A 24,575-nucleotide genomic window follows, 5' to 3' on the forward strand; every position below is an offset into this window, starting at 1 on the left:
TTACCTACCAGAAGTTTTCTTTCTGTTTTTATTCTCATAACAAAATATGGGCGGTCTGAACCTTGTCAGTTTTATTTATTACTCTATCTCTCTTGGCACCTATAATAGTGCCTGACATGTGGAAGGTGCTCAATGATATTTGTGAAGAAACAAATATGAATAAGAAATATTTCAGAGAATACAACTTACTATGGAATATTGACCTATGATGTTATCTTATAAAATGATTTTTTTTATTTTCATGGATATGTTTTATTCTCTATTACACTTTGATAACAGAAAATCTATAGTATTTCAAATGGAAAAAAAATGTAGTAGTTAGAAGGACAAATCTGTGACCCTGAGTTTGAATCTCAATTTTGCAATTTACTTCCTCTGAAACATTGAGCATCTCAGTTTTTTATGTAAAGAAATTACTAAATTGAAGATAATAATACTGAAGAGAAAGTAAATAAATTTATATATTTCAAACACTTGAAATAATGTCTTCTTAGTAAAAATTTTATAAGGGTATTTTTTATATTGCTTTACAAAATTACTATAAATGTGCATTATGTGCATACTCAGTTAACTTTTACAAGTGTTAGGAGAAAAGAGTAGTACCTATCTGTTAACATCATTGTAAAGATGAAGCATAAAGCACTTGAAACAGAGCCTGGCATATGTAATGCTCAGCAACTGTAGCTTCTGTTATAATATGCAGTGTTCTCAAATGACTTTTATTCCATTTCCCTTTCCTTCTCTCTCTCTCTCCCTCTCTCTCTCTTTCTTTACTCCCTCTCTTCCTCCCTTTCTCCCTTCTTTCTTTCTTCCTTCCTTTCTTTCTTTCTTTCTTTCTTTCTTTCTTTCTCTCCTTTTCTCTTCCCTCCTTCTTTCTCCCTCCCTCCCTCCCTCCCTCCCTCTCTTCCTTCCTTCCTTCCTCCCTCTCTCCCTCCCTCCCTCCCTCCCTCCCTCCCTTCCTCCCTCCCTCCCTCCCTTCCTTCCTTCCTTCCTTCCTTCCTTCCTTCCTTCCTTCCTTCCTTTCTCTCTTTGTCTCTCTCTTTCTCTCTCCCTTCCTTCCTTTCTCTCTTTGTCTCTCTCTTTCTCTCTCCCTCCCTCCCTCCCTCTCTCCCTCCCTCCCTCCCTCCCTCTCTTTCTTTCTTTCTTTCTTTCTTTCTTTCTTTCTTTCTTTCTTTCTTTCTTTCTTTCTTTATTTCTCCTTTTCTCTCTTTCTTTCTTCCAGTCTGTGATCTTCATTCGTGACAAAAATTCTCATGGACAAGAAGTGTCAGGATATATTGACTACGCCCACAGACTCAAGACTCAAGATTTTGAAGTCTACTTTAATGGGAAAAGAAGACTTCTTCCAAGGCCCACAGATCTGAGGTACATTGTATACACAATCCTTGCATCTTCAGTGGCAGGGATGAAGGCTTTTTCTTTTATATTCTATATTGTACTTGGAATGGTAATGTACATATATAAGGAATTTGATGACTATGAACTTTTTAAAAATTTTAAAATGGGGAATGAGCATAGACACATTTTCCCCCTTTAATAGTCTGAAAAAGATAACACTTCAGATTCAAGGTAAGTCAATTCTCAGCAACATTCATTTCATACATTAAGAAGAGCCTAAAAATCTCTGGCTTCATAAGTCTCTTACCACTATATGGAATATTCTGCCTAGAAGCCTCAAAATATGTTATCATCCCACTTTCTTGGTCAGCAGCCAAAGTGCAGGCCACTGACCACCTCACCCAGTTTTGCTCATCACAGTTCTATTCTAGAGTTCCTTCACATCTAACTTATTTTTTCCCCCTGGGGGCGGGGGGCTGCCCAAAGGGGAAGAAAAGGAGAGGAAGACAGCAGAGAGCAGAGGAAGACAGCAGAGAGCAGAGGAAGAAAGCAGAGAAAAAGAGAAAGAGAGTAGAGACTGTGAGAAAGAGAGCAGAGAGAGGAGAGAAAGAAAAGGAAGAGGGCAGCCTAACTTTCTTTTAACTGAAGGCCCTTACCCTTTCCTCTGGCTTCCTGATCCCAGTGCCTGGACCTACTCTACACTGTCAGTCATTGACAGAAGGATCATTCTGCCCTCTTCTGAATGGCACTTAAGCAAAAGCTTTTTGTTCAACTATTTCTACCTCACCATAGAACCCCCAAATAGTAGCAGCATTCTAATTTCACTCCCAATACTGTATTCAGGTCATTGTTTGAGATTTGTATAAGTACTCCCCTCTGAGAACCCTGTGACACTCTATTTAGCCTTCTTGCTATTATCTAAAGACTCACTAACCCATCACCACTTTAATGGACTTCTCACTTTCCTTTCTAACCTAGGTGTATAGCATATTATTTAATTTCTCTCTTACCATAATCTCCACTGTCCATGTCTTTTTGTCCTTTGGCTGTATCTGTTCTACAGCATCTCAAAGCAGATTGATCTAGATCACTTCTTCATTGAACCTGTAGCTGTACCCTGGGACAGTGTTGAAGGAAAATTTTGGAAACTTTACAAAAATGTGCGTGGCTGCTCCTAATAACTTATGGTTTTCAAACTCTACTGGGCTCTTTGTGACACTTAAAATTTATGTTCAAAATTAAACTCATTATAGGCCATGGAACAGCTGCTGTGTCTTTTGTAAAGCCTATCTTAGCAAATGGAGCCATCTTTAAAACTGAAAGCATCAACCCAGCATAGTACTGACATTAAAACAGACTCATAGACCAATGGAACATAATGAAGAGTCCCAAAGTAAACCCACACATCTATAGCCAAATTGATTTTTTCCAAAGATGCTAAGAACATGCATTGGAGAAAGGGTAGTATTTTCAATAAATTATGCTTGGAAAATTGGATAATCCAATGCAGAAGAAAAATTAAACTAGACCTTTTATCTCTTACCAGTTATAAAAATCAGCTCTAAGCAGGTTAAATATTTAAATTTAGGACTTAAAACTATAAAAACTACTAGAAGAAAACAAAGTAAATGTGTCAGAACATTGCAGTAATCTAACAGTTTTTGAATAAGACCCCAATAATACAGGTAATCATATATCTACAAAGGTTTAATATCTAACATATAGAGGGAACTTTAAAAATATAATAGCACAAAATAACTTGATTTTAAAATAGACAATATACCTAAATAGGCCCCCAAAAATAAATAGAAATGGCTAACAGGTATAGGAAAAAAATATTCAACATCACTAATCTTCATGGAAAAGCAAATCAAAATCACAACCAGACATCAGCCTTGGGCTGGGATTGTTAAATCATTGGTAGAGCGCTTGCCTAGCATGTGTGACGTACTGGGTTTGATCCTCAGCACCACATAAAAAATAAATAAAGGTATTGTGTCCATCTACTACTAAAAATATTTTAAAATATATCAATCTTACTGCAATAAGAGTGGCTGGATTATTGAAGGGAAAGACTAGAGTTCTTCCATGTGCACTGCTTATATCCTCTTTAGGGTCTGTACTACCTACCCACTTTTCCCCATAGGCTCCTATTCTAATTCTTAACATGCCCTGCTTCTTCTCATTTTCAATATCTTGACCTCATCAATGTCTTTTCTCCTTATCTAAAGTTGCCTTCATTATCAGCAATTGATTCTGTAGGCTCTCAACATAAACAGGATGTGATGAGGATGTGGAAAAGCCAACACTTGTGCACTGTTGATGGAAATGTAAATTAGTACATCCATTTTGGAAAACAGTATGGAGGTCCTTCAAAAACTTTAAAATAGAACTGCCATTTGATCTAACATTACTGGATGTTTATCCTTTATCCAAAGGAAATAAAATCAGTATATTGAAGAGATATTTCACTCCAGTGTGTATTGCAGCACTCTTCAGAAGGGCAAGAGATGGAAATATCTGAAGTGTTTATCAGCTTGTGAATAGATAAAGAAAATGTGCTACATATATAGAGTACCATTCAGCCACAAATATATGAAATCTTGTCACTTATGCCAACATGCATGGAACCGGAAATCATTGTGATAATTGAAATAAGCTAGGTACAGAAAGACAAGTACTGTATGCTCTCACTCATATATGCAGTCTGAAAAAAATGATTTCATAGAAGGTGAAAGTAGAATGGTGGTTACTAAAGTCTGAAAAAGGTTGATCAATGGTACTAAGTTAGAATTAGAAATAAGAATTGTGTTGTACAATTGCACAGTTGGGTGACTACAGATTACAGTAGTGCACTGTATATTTCAAAGCCTATATGAAAGTACTTTGAATATTTTCATCAGAAAGAAATGGTAAATACCCAAAGAAATAGTTATAAACTTTATATATTTAAGCTTTATACAATGTATACATATCAAAATATCACATGCTATCCCACTATATGTACAATTGTACTTTATACATCAGTTAAAATAAATTTAATTCATAAAAATATATTAATGAAAGCAAAATTCAGATGCTATTCCAGACCTCTTCCTCTCCATCAACACCCTCATAATTAATAATTTATCAAAACACTAGATTTTGTTACCTTAACAGCTTTGTTTATATTAAAAACAAATGTAAAGCATACCATTTCACTTGCAAACACTTCTGTCATTATATCTGATAACATTTTACAAGAAACATCATGATCTTATATAACAAAACAATTAATGTCACCTAGTACCTAATTACTCTTGGTTCATATTTCATTTATTGTCTCAAATTTTTACAGTGGGTTTGACTAACCAAAATTTAAATAAGATTGTGTATTTTATTCTATGGCCTTCAACCTTTTTACAACATGTTCCCCTCCTGCTTTTTACCTCTGTGTTACTGATTTGCTAGAGAAACCTTTATCCCCAAACATCTCACATTCTCAACTTGACTGATGACTCTCATGTTGTTTGCTACAATCTATCTCTATCTCCTTATTCCCCATAAACTGTACTTCCTATTGACCCAGTTTTAGATCACCTGAGGTAGTCTCAGCCTAATCATTCCATCTTTGGGTTCCCCATCAAGTTTTGGCCAGTGCATTTAGCATTCATTAAGGAAGGCTACATAAATAATTTTATTAAGTGCTACATAAGGGTGATTTTCTAATTCTGTCACTCATCTAGCATTTTTAAACTACAATTACTCCAGAGAGAGTAACTTTTTCCTTGTCAGCTATTTTATTAATATGAAATATAATTCATATAGAAATTATTTTAAAATTCATATATTATTTTCCTTATGAAAAGAAATGTAAAACCAGAATCACAGAAGTATACACAGATAACATCAACTTGTTTCTCAGTGTGATTATACCAATTTGTACCAACAAGCAGTACCATGTTAATGATGTGGTTGGCCCTCATCCTCACCAACACACAGTATTAACCAATGTTTTTTCTCGCTATGGTGACATAATATGTATAAATGGTCTCTCATTGTGGTTTTAATTTCCATGATTACTAATCAGATTGGACATCTTTTATTGGCTATTCAGAATTCCATTCTGTGAAGAATCTACTAAGACTTTCCCCCTCTTTTTCAGTTGGTTTATTCTTTCATTTCTTGTAAATTGCAGGAATTTGCTTTGTTTAATTTAGATGCTGATTAGTCCTTTGCTTGTCATATGTATTAAAAAGTATCATCTTTCATTTCCTTTATACTGACTTTTATAATCTGAAATAAGAAGTTTTAATAGCCAGATTCATGTATTTTAGTCTTTCCCTCTATGGTTTGCACTGTTTGAATTTTATTCGGTAAATCCTCATCTTTTGGGAGGTCACAAGGACACTGTTTATAGAGTGATATAGTTTTGCTTTTATCATTTTCTATCTTTAACCTACCTGAATTAACCTGTATATGTGTTGAGGCAATTGAAATGTGGGGGAAAATACCTTTATATATAGTTTCATGTTTAGTTTGATTCAGAACTAGAGAAAATATCTTAAAATTCAAAATTACATGAGTTCTCTTTCTAGTTCTTTATTTTCCAACCAGCTATTTTCTGCTGTGTAGAGAGACATTTCTGTGATTAGAATCCTGCCTTTTATTTTTACTGTGGAAAATATAAATGTCAACAGAGAGCTGCAACTATTTTGAGATGCAGCAGAACTTGATCATCTTCTTGTTTCAGATTCAATCTTGATGGTGTCCTTAAGGTTCAATATCTTCTCTGAATACTTGTGAGCAACTTATAAACAGATAGTGTTCTGTCATTTACCAACTTTCTTCATGTTCTCCTCCAATTTCATGACAGAAGTACAACAAGCATTGTTCTTACCACCTGTGAGAGGATAAAATTAAAAAGTAAACCACATGCTAAAGTTCAGGAGCAAAACTGTGATCAGTATGAACACATCTCAAGTTCTTAGGCATTCTAAGTCATTGCAATTATGGGTTTAAACTTTTATATGTCAAGGACAAAGTGCATTATGGAATCCTTAAGCTATGTTGTGCCCTACATATAGTTGCTTACATGTTTGTGTGCTTTTTGAATATACATCCAAGACCAACCTGTAATGTTCTACCTATCCCTCCGATATGATGATCAAGGGGAAATGAAAAATTTCTCTTGTCTTTTTCTTTTTTGGAGATTTTATGAAATATTCATACCCTTGACTAAAGAGTGCCCTTAATACTAAAGTTTCATGAGGTATTACCATCAAATTTCCTTGCAGCCCTATAGACTGCTTTATTAAGATGTTAAATGTTCCAAACCCCTACAGTTAGATTATAGGCACTTATCCTGTGTTTAAGTACAATCTTAAGAAAGCATTCTGGTAACATACTGGCAGTTTCTCACGTTTAAAAAGGAAAAAAGAAAAAGAAAAAGAAAGGAGTAAATGACCACAGCCCTGCCTTCAAAAGATATGTTAAATGTTGCTTATTTTTAAAGTATTTAAAATGTTGCATATTCAAATATGGTCAGTAATCATTAGAGTATTAGTTTAGTCTCTTCAACCGATGCTTACTAAATTTTAAAGATAGGGAAATATTTTGGATAACAAAAGATATTGATCAAAGGAGATTTGCTACAATATAGCTTTGCAAAGTGGGGTTCATGAATTACTAGCATTGACATCACCTGGGGCCCCAAAGTGTTGTGGGCTCAGTCCCAACCACTGCATCAGAATTATCACATATAGCACAATCTTCAAATTTTTCCATATGTATATATGTGCTACTCCATTATACCAATATAACAAATTATCTTAGACTATATAATTTATAAACAATAGAAATTTATTACACATAGTTCTGGAGGCAGAGAAGTCTAAGATTGTGGCAGGATTGTTCTCTAGTGGGGAATGGCAGGATTAGTTTGGTGGGGACTATTCTCTGCTTCCAAGATGGTGCCATATTACTGCATTCTCAAGAAGAGAGAAACACTGTGTCCTCACATGGCAAAAGAACAGGAAGGCAGAAAGCAGTCTGAGATAATTTTCTCCATTCCTTGTATGGGCACCAATGTGTTCATGAGGGCCAAGCCATCATGACTGAATCATTTCCCAAAGTCTCAACAAGAATTTTGGAGGGAATACATTTAAATCATAGCAATGTTAGCTCAAGAAGAATGCTCCAGTCTGTAAGAATAGCTACTACCCAAATATGACTACTGAGCAATGGAAATATGGTAATCCTGAATTCAGATATAATATAAATATAAAATATACCCCTGATTTGAAAGACTTATCATAATAATATAAAATATTATTAATAAATTCAAATTACATATGAAAATAATATGTAGATTATATAAGATTAATAACATACTATCAAAATTATTTTCACCTGTTTATTTTTGTTTTGTTTTTTCAATACACTACTGGAGATTCAAAACTGCATATCTATAACACATTTCTGGCTCATAATTTCTGTCTCATAAGAAACCGTAAGCCAAAGATTATGTGTTAGTCATTTGGGCCAAGTCTGGCTGCAGAATGTTTTTTTTTTTTGCCTACACAATGTATTTAACTGTATCAATGTTCTAGAAAAAGGAAAATTTATGTAAAATGTCTTCAATTTAAAGATTTTCTGAAAAACTTAACAAGTTCTTCCCTTGCTGGTCCTACATTCCTTTATCCCAACCATCAAGTAGAATTGAATTGCATCTGCTTTCTGGTTGAGATGTACTTTTATTTTCACCAGATTAACAGAATTGATTAACTCATACCTAATGGCATAAGCACTATCACCTTTTATTCACTCCTGTTTAGAATCTGTCAAGTTCTATGCATTTAAGTTTGTGACTGTCTTAGATTCTGGAAGTCATATTTGCCATTAGCTGGGTCATGATCTCCACTTCTCAACCAATTGGGTTTAATTTCAATCCTTGGTCTTTCCCAGGTTGTTGCGTACCACTGTGGTCAGGAAGGCTAGACCAAGTCAAAGTCTGAGGTGATTATGATGACTTTATGATTATAATGAAAATCATCTGAGCATTTACTGCACACAATACACTAGGCAAAATTATATCTATCTATCTATCTATCTATCTATCTCAATATATGTATATGCTTTCACTTACTCTTTACCACAACCATATGGGCTATGGGTTAGGGATCTTTTTTCACATTTTAACTTCCAAAGAGCCTGAATTATAGATGTGTTAATTGGTTTGACCAAAGTTACACATAGACCCATACACACATAAAACTAGAAATCAGGACAAATAAAGATCAAATGCCACAATTCTTTTAAAATCAATACTTTATTCTATTTAGGACTTTGTCATGTAAAGATATAATTTTCTCCTTTGATCATACCATATCCCAGTCTTTGTCAGGTCATATATTTCTTTTGCAGATGTGTGTCTCACTTGACAAGAACTAATTTGGGATTGTTTTCCAAAACTTCAAGCAACCCTGCTGTCCACAGTTAAGACTGGGGAATTTTGGCCATCCTGTATCCACCCTTGCCACTTCCTTCTTTCATTGAGTTTGGCAAAAAACAACCCTTTGTACTTAACCAGGCTTTCATTTACAGTCACTGTGAGTAAGAATTACAGTGTCCCACAGCTTTGTATGTGGAAGAGCAATGAACAGAACTAAAAGTGGCCTATAATTGTGGATTCAGTCTAAAAGTCTTTAGGGGAAAATTGGCCCTGACTTGTTGAACCTCAGTTATGTCCCAGGATGCTTTTAGAATCTATTCATATCCTCTGAACTGTGGTTCCCATAATTTTTGTAATATCTTCTTGGAATTCTTTCACAGATAAATTTAATCTTCCAATGCTTAACTCATTTTAGCTTCTCTTTATATCAAACTAAACAATAAATATTATCTCTCATGGAAAACTAAAGGATATAGAATAGAAATCCCAAAAGCTGTATACAGATGGACCTCCTCCTGCCTGTCTATAAACCCCAAATATTTGAGGAGTAGCAGTTCCTCCCAAATCCTTACTAAAGTATCAGCATCATCCAGTGCTGGAATTTCATCCAGGCCCCATTAAGCTGGTTGCTTAAAAAAAAAAAAACACACAATTTCAGAACACTCAAATGGCAGACTCTTAAGTTGTCTAGAATGTGCTTCCTTGAAGATAATGTCTCTGGTAAACCTTAATTAGTGATCCAACACAATCTCTTGTTTATTGACAAAACTGTGGTTGAAACAGAATTTCTTCAGCAAACTCTCCCAACTTTTAAAAAATTTTGTTAAATAGACACACCATAAATTTTACCATTTTAATCATTTTTGAGTGTGCAATTTAGTGACATTAAGTGCATCTATTTTTTTATGAAATTTTTTCAACTTTTTATTATATATATATTTTTTAAGTTTTGGAAAAGCTCAAAGAACAGTATGCTGAAAACCAATATGCTTACAACCTAGACTAAACAATTGTTAACATTTTTCCAACTTTGCTTCAACTCTTCAGTATTTGGGAGTATGTGGATATGGTGTTTATGGATATGTGTGGTGTGGGGTCGTATGTCCATATAGTATTTGAAAATAGCTTATAGATTTTACCCTGCCTAAGGATAAGGATATTCTCTACAGCATCACCATTTTCCTACATGAGAAAATAATTGTTTCCTCTCATATTATCTAATATTCAGCTCATTTCCAAATTTTCTTAATTATTCCAAAAATGTGTTTTAAACAAATTTTATGAATCATCATCCAATCAACATATCAAAATTACATTGCTTGTGCCTCTTGCCTGTCTTTTACTTTAAAAAGCCCCTTTCCATACTTCACAAATTTTTTTTGTGGTGGGGGCGGGGATGACATTGACGTTTTTAAAGAGATTTAAAGACCTACTGTCTTTCAGATTGTTTTATACTGTGGACTTCTTGGGTTATTTCCTTGTGGTATCAGTTGACTTATTTCTCTTATCTTTGTACTTTACTTAAACTGGAAATAACAGTAAATGTTGAAAATGTTCAGTGCGAATATTTCTTTGAAAAAAAATTCTCCACTGACAAGTAATTACATATCAGATTGTATCAGGAGGCATCTAATGTCAAGTTGTCTCATTATTAGTGATACTCATCCCTTGAGTTAAAGAGGAATTGCAGGATCTTTCCTCTAAAAAGTATAGTTTCATCTTATGGGAAAAAAAAATTATAGTCCCTAAATTTGTATGAACTAATTATGTAAACTTATTTATTTATCTTTCTTGTTAAAAAGTATATATTTTAAAATATTAGTAGCAAATTAATCTTGCTATCCAGTTATTTTCATTTAATTTTCTGAATTGGAAGAAATGATGATATATCTTATAACTTAATCCAAATAATGCTAAATTTTATAGAGCAGAGCTAGCAGGCATCACAGACAACTTCTGGTGTGCAAAAAAAGGCAACAAAATTGCATTTGTTTATTTTTTGGAACACAGAACCATTTTTCTTGAGATGTTGACACATCAGAAATAATTACTTTGGCAGGTTGGCCCACAAATTTCTAAATAAATTTTTCCCACAGAAAAATTAATTTCATTTTATGTAGCCAGAAGAAATTTGAGGGCGTCTACTATGGTTTGCATGGGAGGTCTCCCCCCAAATCTCATGTGTGAGGCAATACAAGAAGATTTAGAGGTAAAAACCATTGGGCCCTGCTAGCCTTAATCCAATCAGTGAATTGGTTCCCTGATGGGATTAACTGGGTGGCAGCTAGAGGCGTTAGGGTATGGCTGGAGGAGTTGAGTCATTAGGGGCATGCCTTTAGGGTATATATTTTGTAGCTGGGAAATGGAGTTTCTCTCTTTGCTTCTGATCATCACCTGACTGTTTCCGTCTGCCACACTCTTGCACCACATTGTTCTGCCTCACCTTGAACCCTGAGGAGTGGAGCCAGCTATTTATGGACTGGGACTTCTGAAACCATGAGACCCCCAAAAAGACCTTTTCTCCTTGAAATTGTTTCTGTTGCTCAGTGGTAAAATGCCTCTGGCCCTAGTGCCAAACAAACAAACAAAAAGTTGTATATCATTTTTACTCACGGTTGATAATTATTTTTAATAATCCTGAATATAATAGTTTTGAAATTATCCTTTACATTATTTTATACTCTATATATTTATACTTTATCTTATAGTTTAACTCTGAATATTTGCCATTGATTGACTAAGTTTATTTTGATGACAGGAAAAAGTTTTTATTGGTTTCAGACTGTTAGATGAAAACCTATTTATAAGTGTTCTCTAGATAAAATTTCATCTCTCCACATGATGTAAACCTAGAGAATAATTAAAATTCTAGCATAATTGTGCTTTCATTGTTTTCACAAATATCCTAGTACACGACATGCACAAAGCATCTGAATTTCCCTTCAGTTTTAATATAGAAAGGATTTTTCTTCATATTATCAATTTATGTTTGGTTCTAGTTTGCTACTTAAAAGGAGCTCATTGGGCAGTAAGTTAGGGACAAAGGAGCTTGTACTCACTTAAACTAGAAATTCAACTGCTGAATTACTTACAAAATTAAATTTATTCTGGTTCTACTAATTTGGGAAATTGAATGATACAATATACAATCACTTTCTTTGAACAACGTATGATTTTATTTTCTAGTATTACAAAATAGTTGTCACATAAAAAATTTCAAAGCCAGAATAATAATTTGCAAAATCAAATTGTCATTACCAGTTTTGTTGTAAAGAGAACAACCAATGACTATTTTATTCTTTACCTACCCCTGCTTTTAGGGATAAAAGCACTGAGTCTCTTAAAAGAACTAAGCAATTCTTTTCAAATATATGACCTCTCATTTTTTCTCTCCAGGAACCAACTTGAGAAGAATGAAACAAAAATGTGGTTCAGTTATGACTCAGTCTTGTCAGTTTCTAGAAGCAGATTCAGGTCCTTAACATGAATTTTATACCTACTCTTAAGCACATTCAACTTGAAGCACATTCAACTATCTGCAGTTCTCCTGAGCATTTGATTTCAGGAGTGAGTAATATAATTGTTTAATTGCCTCTCACACACTAGAAGAAAGACATTATTTAGCAATTAAAATGGCAGAATGCCATGTATATTCAAACTCTTACAGGGAGAAAGAAAAGGCTCAGTAACATAAGTATTCTTAGACATTTATATTCAGTTACCTGAAATTTTGTAAAAGCAGAGAAGAAAATTGTCGCATTAGTGACGTGAATCTATAAGTCCCACCCGATATTTTCTTCTTACTTATGAATTTTTATCAAAATTTATATTTTATTTTTATTTATTTTTACATAATCTTCATTTAAAGAAAGAGTGTGAACCAGATATGCCCTCCAGCAGTGTAATTATGATTTGTGAACACATTTTATAATCTCGTAATATGTGTATGCACCACAATGCCAAAATTTAACGAAATGGAGTAATGGCATTTTCTTAAGTAGTTTAGGTTCTTCAGTCATAACACAATTCAATCTTATCTCTGTCTTCCACCCTCAAATAAGTAAAGCAATGGACAATTCAATCTTTTTTCTGTCTTCCATCTTCAAATAAGTAAAGCAAAGAACAAGTCTAAACATGAAAAGTCAGGTAGTCTGAGAATGCTAACATTCTATTTTAACACTTCCCATAATCTTTTCCCACTGCATTTCATGCAAGTAGAAGTATTCAAAGTCATATCTTTGGGATTTTACTTTTAAATTTTCAGTGTAAACTTGGTGCTAAAGTTTTTGAGTCTGATGCATTGTCATGAAAGTTGAGAAAATAATCATAAAGATGGAAAGAATGAAAAGGAAAGGAGAAATGGGAGGAGGGCAGGAGAACAAGGGAGCTGAAGATCTATCCAAATTGTGAAGAAAGGTAGGTAGGCAGGAATGAAAAAGAGAAAGTAGAAGAAAGGAAATGGCTCAAAGTTTATCAAAATATTTCTAAATTAGGAAATTTCAAATCTTTTCTGTATGAATACAAGAAGAAAGTCTGTTGAAAACCAGAAATGATATTTTGGGTGACATCAGCAAGACTGCAGAGTATAAAGTCTATTACTTTTTCCTCCAGGACCAATACAATAATATTAGCACTAAAATACCTTAGAAGAGAAATTCAGAACTCAACTAAATAGAAGCACTCAGAGGATCATAAACTTGAGAACATTCATATTTAAATGGGTAAGAAGAGCAATTTCACTTTACTGTTCAGTTTCTCTCCAGAACCAGCTTAGCTCAGCACAGAAGATCACCTAAACATGTAATTTCCTCAGCATTGGGGAAAACAAGATTGGAGTGTGTGGCTAGCTATCTGGCTTCCTGCCTTCTCAGGGTGCCTTCCCTAGTGTTGATTCAAACTTGCTTCATATTGAGAGCTGAACAACCTGAAGAGTATGGTTTACTGAATAAAGAGAAGTAAAGAAAAGAGGAGAGTATCCTGTTATAGACAGCATTACTCTGCAAGTTTGGGAAAAGGTGCATAACAGAAGTTTTCCCTCCAGAGGGAGGGAAGGAAAAAAAGGGGATAAATCCCTTGTGACACAGAGAGCCCTCCATGAGCCAGGTTTCTATCTTGACTAATACCAAGTATAAAATATCCAGAAGAGCTTACACAACAACAAAAAGAAAGGCAGGTGTTCTTGTACAGCTGGCACTGCTCTATGTGATTAGTAAAAAGCATAGAACTGAGGCTTTCCTCCTCCAAGAGGCAAGAAAAGAGGTGAACGAAGCTTTGTTGCCAGTCTTCCAAGATACTGCCTGATGGGTTGGTACCCTGAAGTGAAATTTTTGACTTGCCAAAGAAATCAAAATAATTATCTTAAAGATGTTCAAGAAAACATGGATAGACAACTAAAGACAATCAGAAAAGCGACACTTAGACAAGAAGTCAAACAAAATGATAAAAATTATTTTCTTTAAGAAAGATTCAAACAAAAAGTTTAAAGCTGAAGAACAGAGTAACTGAAGTAAAAACATCACTGGAGGGGCTCAAAAGCATATTTGATCAAGGTAGGAAAAAATCAGATCCTTTAATATTGTTCAGTGAGATAAAAAAAGAAAAAAGAATTTAAAAAGAATCAAAAGGCTAAGGCAAAATGAGACTCTACTGAGAAAACTAATATATATGCTATGGAAGTTATAGAAGAGAGAGGAAAGGGTAGAAAGCTTATTTAAAGAAATAATGACCAGAATTTCTCCAGTATGTGAAGGAAAATAGATACACAAATTCATGAAGAACAAAGGAACTCAAAAATGTTGAATTTAAAGAAATCTGCACCAAGATATATTGTGATTAAATTATCAAAATCAAAGACAAAACATTTTGAAAGCAGCAAGTGAATTGTGACTCATTGTGTATAAGGAATTCCCCATAAAACTGTAAGCAGATTTCTCAGTAGGAAGCTTGCAGGCTCAGAAAGAATGGGATGACATATTCAAACAGCTGAAAGAGAAAAACTGCCAGCCAAGAATAATATACCAACAAAACATTCCTTCAGAAATGAAGCAGAGATGAAGACTTTCCCAAACAACAAAACTTGAGGAAGTTCATCACAAAACTAAACATGCCTCATTAGAAATGCTTAAAGAAATTTTCCAGGATGAAATGAATGGAGGCTAATTAGATTCATGTAAACATATCAAATCATAAAATTCACTGTTAAAAGTATATAGTCAAATACAGAACAATACCATAATAGTGGTACATAAATCACTTTTAATTCTTATGTAAAAAATAAAGAGTAAAAGAATTAAAATACTACTTGGGGGGGGGCTGAGGTAGGAGGATTGCAAGTTCAAGACCAACCTAAACAACTTAGCAAGACCCTGTCTCAAAAAGGGCTAAGGATATGGCTCAATATTTAAGCACCTCAGGTTCAATCCCTGATACCAAGGAAAAAAAAAGAATTAAAATACCTAATTACAACAATTTTAATAGATATACAAAAGTTCAAAAGTCATAAATTGTGACATTAATGACAAAGGATGTAAGATGCAGAGAAGGAAGGTAAAAGTGCTAGTTTTTCTTGTGATTGAAGTTAACTTCTTACTAGCTTGAAACAGACTATTATAATGATAAGGTGCATTTATCAACCTCAAAGTGAACAAAAATTAAAAACCTGTAGTACATACATAAAATATAAAGAGAAGGAATCAAAGTACACCAGTAAAAAATAAACCATCAAATCACAAAGAAAGCAGGAAAAGAAGAAAGGAACAAAGAAACAACAAGACTGTCCGAAAACAACAAAATGACAATAAGATATGTTTACCTTTCACTAATTATTATAAACATGAGTGAATTAAATTCCCCACTCAAAAGAGTGGCTATTGGGTAAAGAAAAGCCCAACAATGATACCTACAAGAGAGTTGCTTTAGCTTTAAAAGTACAAATATGTTGAATGTGAAGTATTTTAAAGAAACTTCCATGAAAATGGTGATGAAGAAAGCAGGAATGCTTATGTTAGACAAAATATACTTCTTTAAAAATAAATGTCACAAGGGCTGGGGTTGTGGCTCAGTGGTAGAGTGCTTGCCTAATGTGTGAGATACTGGGTTCAATTTTCAGCACCACATATCAGTAAGTAAAATAAAGGTCCATCAACAACTAAAAAAATATTTTAGGAAAACTGTCACAAGAGATTTAAAAAATGTCATCAAAGAATGACAAAGTGATTAGCTAATCAAGGGGATATAATATATACTCATGCACTATCCAAGCCCCTAAATCTATAGAGCAAATAGCAAAATACATGAAAGGAGAAATTAGCAAGGGACATCAATACACCATTTGCAATGGAAAATTAGCAAGGACTTCAGTACACCATTTGCAACATGGATAGATCATCCAGACAGAAAATCAATAGGAAAACAGTAGACTTGAATACTACAGACCAAGTGGACAAAACAGACATTTATAGAACATTCCATCCAAAAGTAGTAAAATACACATTTTTCTAAAGTGCATACAAAACATTCTCCAAATTCTCCAAGATAGATCATATGTTAGATCACAAAAATGTCTCAACAGATTTAAGAAGATTGAAATCAGATCAAATTTCTTTTCCAACCACAATAATATGAAAATAGAAAGAATTTTAGAAAACCCACAAATATGTGGAAATATGACAATTTACTCCTAAAGAATCACTGGGGAAAAGAATAAATCCAAAGGGGAAATCAATAAAACATCTTGAGACACATGTAAATGAAAACACAATATGCCAAAATTTATGGGATGCAGCAAAAGCAGTTCTAAGAGGGAAGTATATAGCAATGAACCCCTACATAGTAAATAACAGAACAGTAATAAGTTACATAGAGAAAGAAACTATTCAGTAAAACTAACTGTTTTTTTTTAATTAATGATAAAACTGTCAAACTTTAGGTAGTCTAAGAAAAAAGAACACTCAGTAAAAGTTTAAGTGACAGTGGAGCCATTATAATGAATACCATAGAAACACAAATGATCATAAAAGATTAATATGAAAAAATATATTCCAACAAGTTAGATAACTCAGAAGTGAACAAACTCTTAGAAACATTAAATCTAGCAAGTCGTAAACATGAAGAAATAAGAAAATTTCAATCTATAATACACAAGGAGATTGAATCAGGAATCAAAATTTTCCAACCAAGTAAAATCCAGGACCAGATGGCTTTACTGTTGAAGTCTATCAAACATTAAGAAAGAATTAATGGCAATCTCACAGCTTTTCCAAAAGTTTAAGAGAAAGGAACACTTCCAAATGCATTTTACAAGGCCAGCAATACTTTGATACCAAAGCCAGACAAGAGCATTACCAAAAAAAAAAAAAAAAAGAAAACTATAGACAATGATCCCTGATGAATACACATGCAAAAATCATTAATAAACTACTAGCAATTTGATTTGGAAAGCTCATCTGAAGGTGCAACATGAGCAAATGGACTTAATTGCTATGATAGTATACTTAATATGCAAATCAATAAATGCAATATGCTACCTTCATAAAATGAATGATTAAAATTCATTTTATCATCTCAATAAATGAAGAAACACATTTGACAAAATTTAACATCTTTTCATTGTAAAAACTTTCCCTAGCACGTTTAATTCCCAACACCACAAGAAAAAAAAAAGAAGAAAACTCAAAAAATAAGGCATATAAAAAAGAATCACAACACAATAAAGACCATGTATGACAAGAACACAGCTAACATCATACTAAATGATTAAAGAACTGAAAGCTTTTTCTTCAAGTTCAGGAACAAGACAAAGATACACATGCTCACTCTGTCCATTAAACATAGAACTAGAAGTCTTAGCCAGAGCAATGAGGCAAGAAAAATAAATAAAAGGCATACAAATGGCAAAGAAAAAATATAATAGCCCCTGTTTGCAAAAAACTATGATCTTTTATGCAGAAAACCCTAAACACTCCATCAAATAATGTTGGAACTAATAAAGGAATTTAATTCACTAAAATTAAAGCATACAAAATCAATTTATAAAAATTACTTGCATTTATGTACACTAACAAAAACTTATTTGAAAAAGAAATTAGGAAATAGTCCTATTTATTTAAGCACAAAAAAATAAAATAGTTAGACATGCATTTAACCAGAGAGGTGAAAGATCTATACACAGAAAACTAAAAAGCATTGATAAAAGAAAGTCACATTGATAAAAGAAGTTACAGATAAATAGAAATATATCCTAGGTCCATATGATAAATTAATATTGTTAAAATGTCAATACTATTTGTGTTAGATTTTGTTAATGTAATAAATACCAGAGTTGATCAGCTTATAAGGAGATAAGGTTTATTTTGACTCACAGTTTTGGAAGTTTCAGTCCATGATTGGTTGTCTGCTGTTTTGGGCCTATGGCAAAGCAGCACAGAATGGCAGTAACACAACACGTACATAGTAGACCACAGCATTCACATAATGATTATGAAGTGAGAGAGGAAGAAGAGACCAAGATCCCACAATCCCCTCTGAGGGCATATTCTTAATGACCTAAAACCTCCCCACTAGCCACCAGTTTGGTTTCCTAACAAGTCCTTCCACAGAACTACAAAAGACTCTGAATAACCACAGTAATCTTTAATCACATTTCCTGATTGCAAAATACATTACAAAGTAATTAAAACAGCATGGTATTGGCATAAGAACAGACATATAGACAAGTGGAATAGAACAGAAAGCCGAGAAATAAATTCACACATTTTATGTCAATTGTTCTTTTTTGATAAAGTTCCAAGAATACACAATAGAGAAGGAAAAGTTACTTCAATAAATTATGTTGGAAAACTGAACCTATAACTGCAGAAAAAACAAATTGGATATTTGTCTTGCAGAGTATTTAAAAATCAACTCAAAATAGATTCAAGGAATAAATAGTATGTAGAAGAAAACACACAGGGAAAACTTCTTTATATTGGTCCAGGCAAAAGCACAGACAACAAAAGCAAAGACTAGACAAATGGGATTGCATCAAACCAAGAGACTTTTGCACAGCAAGGGAAAAAATCAATAGCATGAGGATACATCCTACAGAGTGGGTGAAAATATTTACAAGATACATACATGAAAAGGGAATATTTAAAATATATAAGGAACCAAAACAAATGTCCTGGTAAGGAGTCTTTCTACATTATTGACATGAGCATTGGAATCATCATTATTGAAAATAGTATAAAGAATCCTTGAAAGTTAAAAATCTAACTGCCATGTGATCCCACAGTTCCACTTATACATACTTATCCACAGGAAATTAAACCAGAACTTCGAAACGATACCTATACTCCTTCATCCATTGTAGCATTATTGATATGGGATTCTGTTTATAGGTGTGCAATAAAATATTATTCAGTCCTGAAAGAGAAGTAAACGTTGTCATTTGGAAAAAAACATGAACAAACTTGGAGGACATAATACTAAGTGAAATAAGTCAAAGACAGGGAGTAAAATACTACATGATCTCATTTTATATGTAAAGTTTAAAAAGCCAAATTCATAGAATCAGGGAATTCAACGGTAGCTATCAGGAACTTGGGGATAGAAATGGGTGGTGTTGGTCTGAGTGCACCAAGTTTTAGTTATGCAGGATGTTTTAGTCATTTTTGTGTCACTGTGATCAATATACCTAACAAGTATACCTTAGAAAAGGAAAAGTTTATTTTGGCTTATGGTTTCAGAGGTTCAGTCCACAGTTGGCCAACTCCATAGCTCTGGGCCCCAGGTTAAGACCAAACATCATGACAGAAGGGCATGGCAGAGGAAAGGAGCTGAAGACATGGCAACAAGAAAGCAGAGAGAGCTCAGGTCACCAGGGACAAAATAAAAACCCTAAAGGCCAGTTCTTCTAACCACACCCTACCTGATTACAGTTACCCCCCAGTTAATACACTCAAGTGGATTAATCCACTGATTGGGTTACAGCCCTCATAATCTAATCTTTTCACTTCTGAATATTCTTGGATTGTCTCACACTTTAGCCTTTGGGAGACACCTCATATCTAAACTATAAAACAGGGTGACTAAGTTCTGAAGATTTAATAGACAGCAAGGGGATTATAGTTGATGATGCTATATTGTATATATTTGTGTTTTGCTAAGAGAATAGATCTTAAGTGTTCTCACCTCAAACATGTACATACAAAGTAACTTTGTGAACTGACGGATGTACTAATTGGTTCAATTGTGGTGATCATTTCATAGTGTACACTTACAGCCAAACATCATATTGTATACCTTAATATATACAATTTTGTCAATTATGCCTCAATAAAACTGAGGGGAAAAAATCATTGCTTTAGTTCCTTGTATTGACTTGTCACTTCTTTTTTTAAAAAAATTATTTATTTATTTAAATTAAGTATATATGACAGCAGAATACATTTTGATTCATTGTACAAAACAGCAGCAGAACTATTCATTTCAGTGGTTGTACATGATATATCATCACACCATACGTGTAGTCATACATGTACCTAGGGTAATGATGTCCATCTCATTCTACTATCTTTCCTGCCATCATCCACCCTCCCCACTCTCCCTCCCCTTTGCCCAAACACAATTCCTTCATTTTTTCCATGTGTCCCCACTTCCCCATTATGGATCAGTATCCACTTATCAGAGAGAACATTTGGACTTTGGTTTTGGGGGATTGGCCTACTTCACTTACCATGATATTCTCCACCTCCATCCATTAACCTAAAAATGCCATAATTTTGTTCTCTTTTAATGCTGAGTAATATTCCATTTTGTATGTATACCACAGGTTTTTTTATCCATTCATCTATTGAGGGGCATCAGGTTGCTTCCACAGTTTAGCTATTGTGAATTGAGCCACTGTGAACATTGATGTGGCTGCATTACTGTAGTATGCTGATTTTAAATCCTTTGGGTAAAGACCAAGGAGTGGGATAGCTGGGTCAAATGGTAGTTCCATTCCAAATTTTCTAAGGAATCTCCATACTGCTTTCCAGAGTGATTGCACCAATTTGCAGTCCCACCAGCAATGTATGAGTATGCCTTTTCCCCCACATCCTCGCCAACATTTATTGTTGTCTGAATTCTTGATAACTGCCAGTCTGACTGGTGTAAGATGAAATCTTAGAATAATTTTGATTTGCATTTCTCTAATTACTAGAGATGTTGAACATTTTTTGATATATTTGTTGATCAAATGTATATCTTCTGAGAAATGTCAAATATCAAGTCAGCTCCTTAGCCCATTTATTGATTGAGTTGTTTTGTTTTGTTTGTTTGTTTTGGAGTTAATTTTTTTTAGTTCTTTATATATCCTGAAGATTAGTACTCTATCTGACATGTGTGTGGCAAAAATTTGCTCCCAAAATGTAGGGTCTCTCTTTACCTCATTGATTGTTTCTTTTGCTGAGAAGAAGCTTTTCAGTTTTACAGTGAGTCCATCCCATTTATTAATTCTTGATTTTATTTCTTGCACTTTAGGAGTCTTGTTAAGGAAGTCAGGGCTTAATCTGACATGATGAAAATTTGGTTCTGCTTTTTCCTCTATTAGGTATTGGGTCTCTGGACTAATTCCTAGGTCCTTGATCTATCTTGAGTTGAGTTTTATGCATGGTGAGAGATAGGGGTTTATTTTCACTTTGCTACATATGGATTTCCAGTTCTCCCAGCACCATTTTTTGAATAAGCTATCTTTTCTCCAATGTATGTTTTTGGTGCCTTTGTATAGTATGAGATAACTGTATTTATCTCATGTTTGTTTGTTTCCATATCTTCTATTCTGTACTATTGGTCTACATGTCTATTTTGTGCCAATACCATGCTGTTTTGTTACTATAGCTTTGTAGTATAGTTTAAGGTCTGGTATTGTGATGCCTCCTGCTTCACCCTTCTGGCTAAGGATTGCTTTGGCTTTTCTGAGTTATTTTTTCCAAATGAATTTCATGATTGCTTTTTCGGTTTCTGTTGAATCTCTATAGTACTTTGGGTAGTATGGCCATTTTGATAATATTAATTTTGCTTATTCAAGAACATGGCAGATCTTTCCATCTTCAAAGGTCTTCTTCAATATCTTTCCTTAGTGGTCTGTAGTTTTCATTGTAGAGGTATTTTACCTTTTTTGTTGAGTCCCAAGGTTTGTTGTTGTTGTTATTGTTTGTTTGTTTGTTTGAGGCTATTGTGAATGGGGTAGTTTTCCTATTTCATACTAGATGAAATACTGTGTTGAAGTTGTTTATTAAACTTTTTGTAGTAAAGAAAAATCTAAAAACATTCTCATTGTTCTAGAAAGGTCAAGTTTCTTTCTTATTTTTTTAAATACATCTTTATGTTTTTCTCAAATCTAGGCTTTCTCTTCACTAGTTTTCAATTAATATACATAATTTAAAGAATGTATCACTAGGTAATGTTTGGTGTTTTTTATAGTCAAATTTCCTTTAATACTCCCTCAGAAAATATACTGTAGCAATGATAACTTTTCCAAAGAGATTTCTGTCACCTCTTATGTGAAAGCCATATAGGATTTGCCCATAGTTTACACTTGTCTTAAGATTAGATGAGCTATTTAGCTCATCTGGGAAGCAGCTGTGCAGAATTGTGGACAGCAGTGGTAGGGAAACTACTATTAGTACACAAAGCAACAGAAAAATGGTGAAAAGGGTAAAGGAATGAGAAATTAGAATCTATTCAAACCAAAACACACTTGGATAAAAAGTTCTTTTCCTGCCAACTCAGTAAATGTTTAATCTGGAAAAACATACTTCTCCATCTGGTTTATGTTTAATATTGTAAATACTAACACTTTCATTATTTTATTTTTTATGTAAATTTAGGATCATTAACAAAAGTAGAATTTAAAAAACAGTGGAGATATATGTTATTTAATATTTCAAACACAGTATCTTCAAAACAAAATATTACATCCTGTTACATACACAGGCTTACTGAAAACTTTGAATAAAACCCAAAAACATTAACAATAATTACTTATATTGGTCAAATTGGAATCAATTATACATAAAATGATATATAAAATAATTTTTTTTCAAATTCTAAAGTGATTTGTGGAGCATTTGAGGATCCATGCTATACTGCATGATTTTCACTTGAGAGGAAATGAAAAAGAAATATGATTCATTTACATTTATTTGTTTGAGGATGGTGTTGTGACATCTCTGTGCAGGAATGAATCAGTTTGAAATAGAATTATTTTAATTTTCCAAGAGAGCCTTCTGCTGTTCACATCAGTCACATAGCTTGAAATGTGGCTTTTTCAGTGTTCTGTTTTTTCTTTCTAGGGCTTAAAAAAAGTCAAATAATCTATAGAGCAAGCAAATTAATAAAAAGATGATAAATACAATAAGTCAGAAGTTACCTTCCTGAAAAGTAAAATTGAGTCATAATTTTCTCTGCTTCTGCATGTAATAATAAAGATATTGATTTACGTTTTGAGTTTATAGCACATTATAACAAGAATTTTGTTATTTTAATATACCTTCATATAGATATTTTGCTTCACTTATTATAATGATTTAAAATAATATACTTTATTATTCTAGAAATGCTATGATAAAATATTTGCAAAGTGTTACAGAAACACAAATTAAGGTATGATTGATCATTTGGGAGAAGTATTAGGAAAAATTCAGATTGTCCTTAAAAATTAAGTAGGAATCTGCCCAACAGAAAGGAAGAAGGTGAGGCATTGGATATCTAAGCCAAAGCATGGCAGAAATGGGGACAGATTTTAGGAACCATGAGCAACTGGTAACTATGCAGCAATCTCTATACCCTAGACATATTCTAGAACCAAGCTGAAATGTAATTTAAGACACAGGAAAAGAGAATGGTAGGATATAAGAAGTATTTAACAGGGTATTTCAAAAGTTTTTAACATTACACTAGAGATCAAACCTTTCTAAAGCTTTAAGTTATGAAATTCAGTAATTATATATTAACATCCAGTATGAGCTAAGCTGTCTGTCCTTGTGAATTCATTAAAGGAGAGTAAAAGGCTAATGTCCGATTATTTACATTCTGATAGACAAGACAGATACAAAAGTAATTAGATGTACTAGTCCTTAATTGTAGATAAGAGTCTATTGATGTTGATTTGAACACAAAAAAATATTTTTAAAAGATATGAAAAGTTCACCAAAATCACTGGGAAGCCTGAAGAAACTAGCTGTATATTGAGCTTTCATAATTCCAAAAGTCCCACTGAATAACTGAGCTGGTAATGAAGCTACAGTTTCTACCACAGGCAGGAAACTGCATAATCATGAAGCTTCCACCACTGTTCACTGTTCAGAAACATTTTCTGCAACAATCGGGAACCACCATTACCCCTATCTTCTGCCACTTGACCGCTCTAGAACTGTGTCTTTTCTCACATAATCTGAGAAAAATTTTTCCTATGTCCCTCATCCTTCCCACATAACTTACTTCCAAAGTAAAGTCTTCTGTGAGAGCTTCTGATTAATGAAAATTAAATCTCAGCATTAAGGTACACTTAGAAAACTTTAGCTTTCATCTCTGTAGTACATGAAGGCATACCAGAAAGAGATTGAAATGGGTATTGAGCAAAATGATCCAGGATGCCTGACAAAAGTGATGAGTGAACTGATTGACTTAACAACTTCTAATAGGCAATATTGGGGAAATGAACACAAAGCCAAGACTGAGGATAAGTATTCAAGAGCTACTATGGACAAACTGATTAAGGACAGCCTCTCTGAAGATGTCAAATGTAAGTTGATTCCTAAAATATGAGAAGAGCTTACCAACT

General features: G+C 33.5%; 1 protein-coding gene across 3 annotated transcripts in view; it reads left to right on the top strand.

Annotated features, from left to right (window-relative positions):
- Cfap299 (cilia and flagella associated protein 299) overlaps window positions 1–24,575 on the top strand; it is a 577,718-nt gene that overhangs the window by 482,341 nt on the left and 70,802 nt on the right. For all 3 annotated transcript variants that reach the window (XM_076865077.1, XM_076865075.1, XM_076865076.1), the window contains one exon: window positions 1,223–1,365. In XM_076865077.1, the coding sequence (XP_076721192.1) occupies window positions 1,223–1,365 (143 nt within the window). The remainder of the gene's footprint in view (window positions 1–1,222; window positions 1,366–24,575) is intronic.

This window comes from Callospermophilus lateralis, chromosome 8 (genome assembly GCF_048772815.1).
Source record: "Callospermophilus lateralis isolate mCalLat2 chromosome 8, mCalLat2.hap1, whole genome shotgun sequence".
Classification (NCBI taxonomy): Eukaryota; Metazoa; Chordata; class Mammalia; order Rodentia; family Sciuridae; genus Callospermophilus; species Callospermophilus lateralis.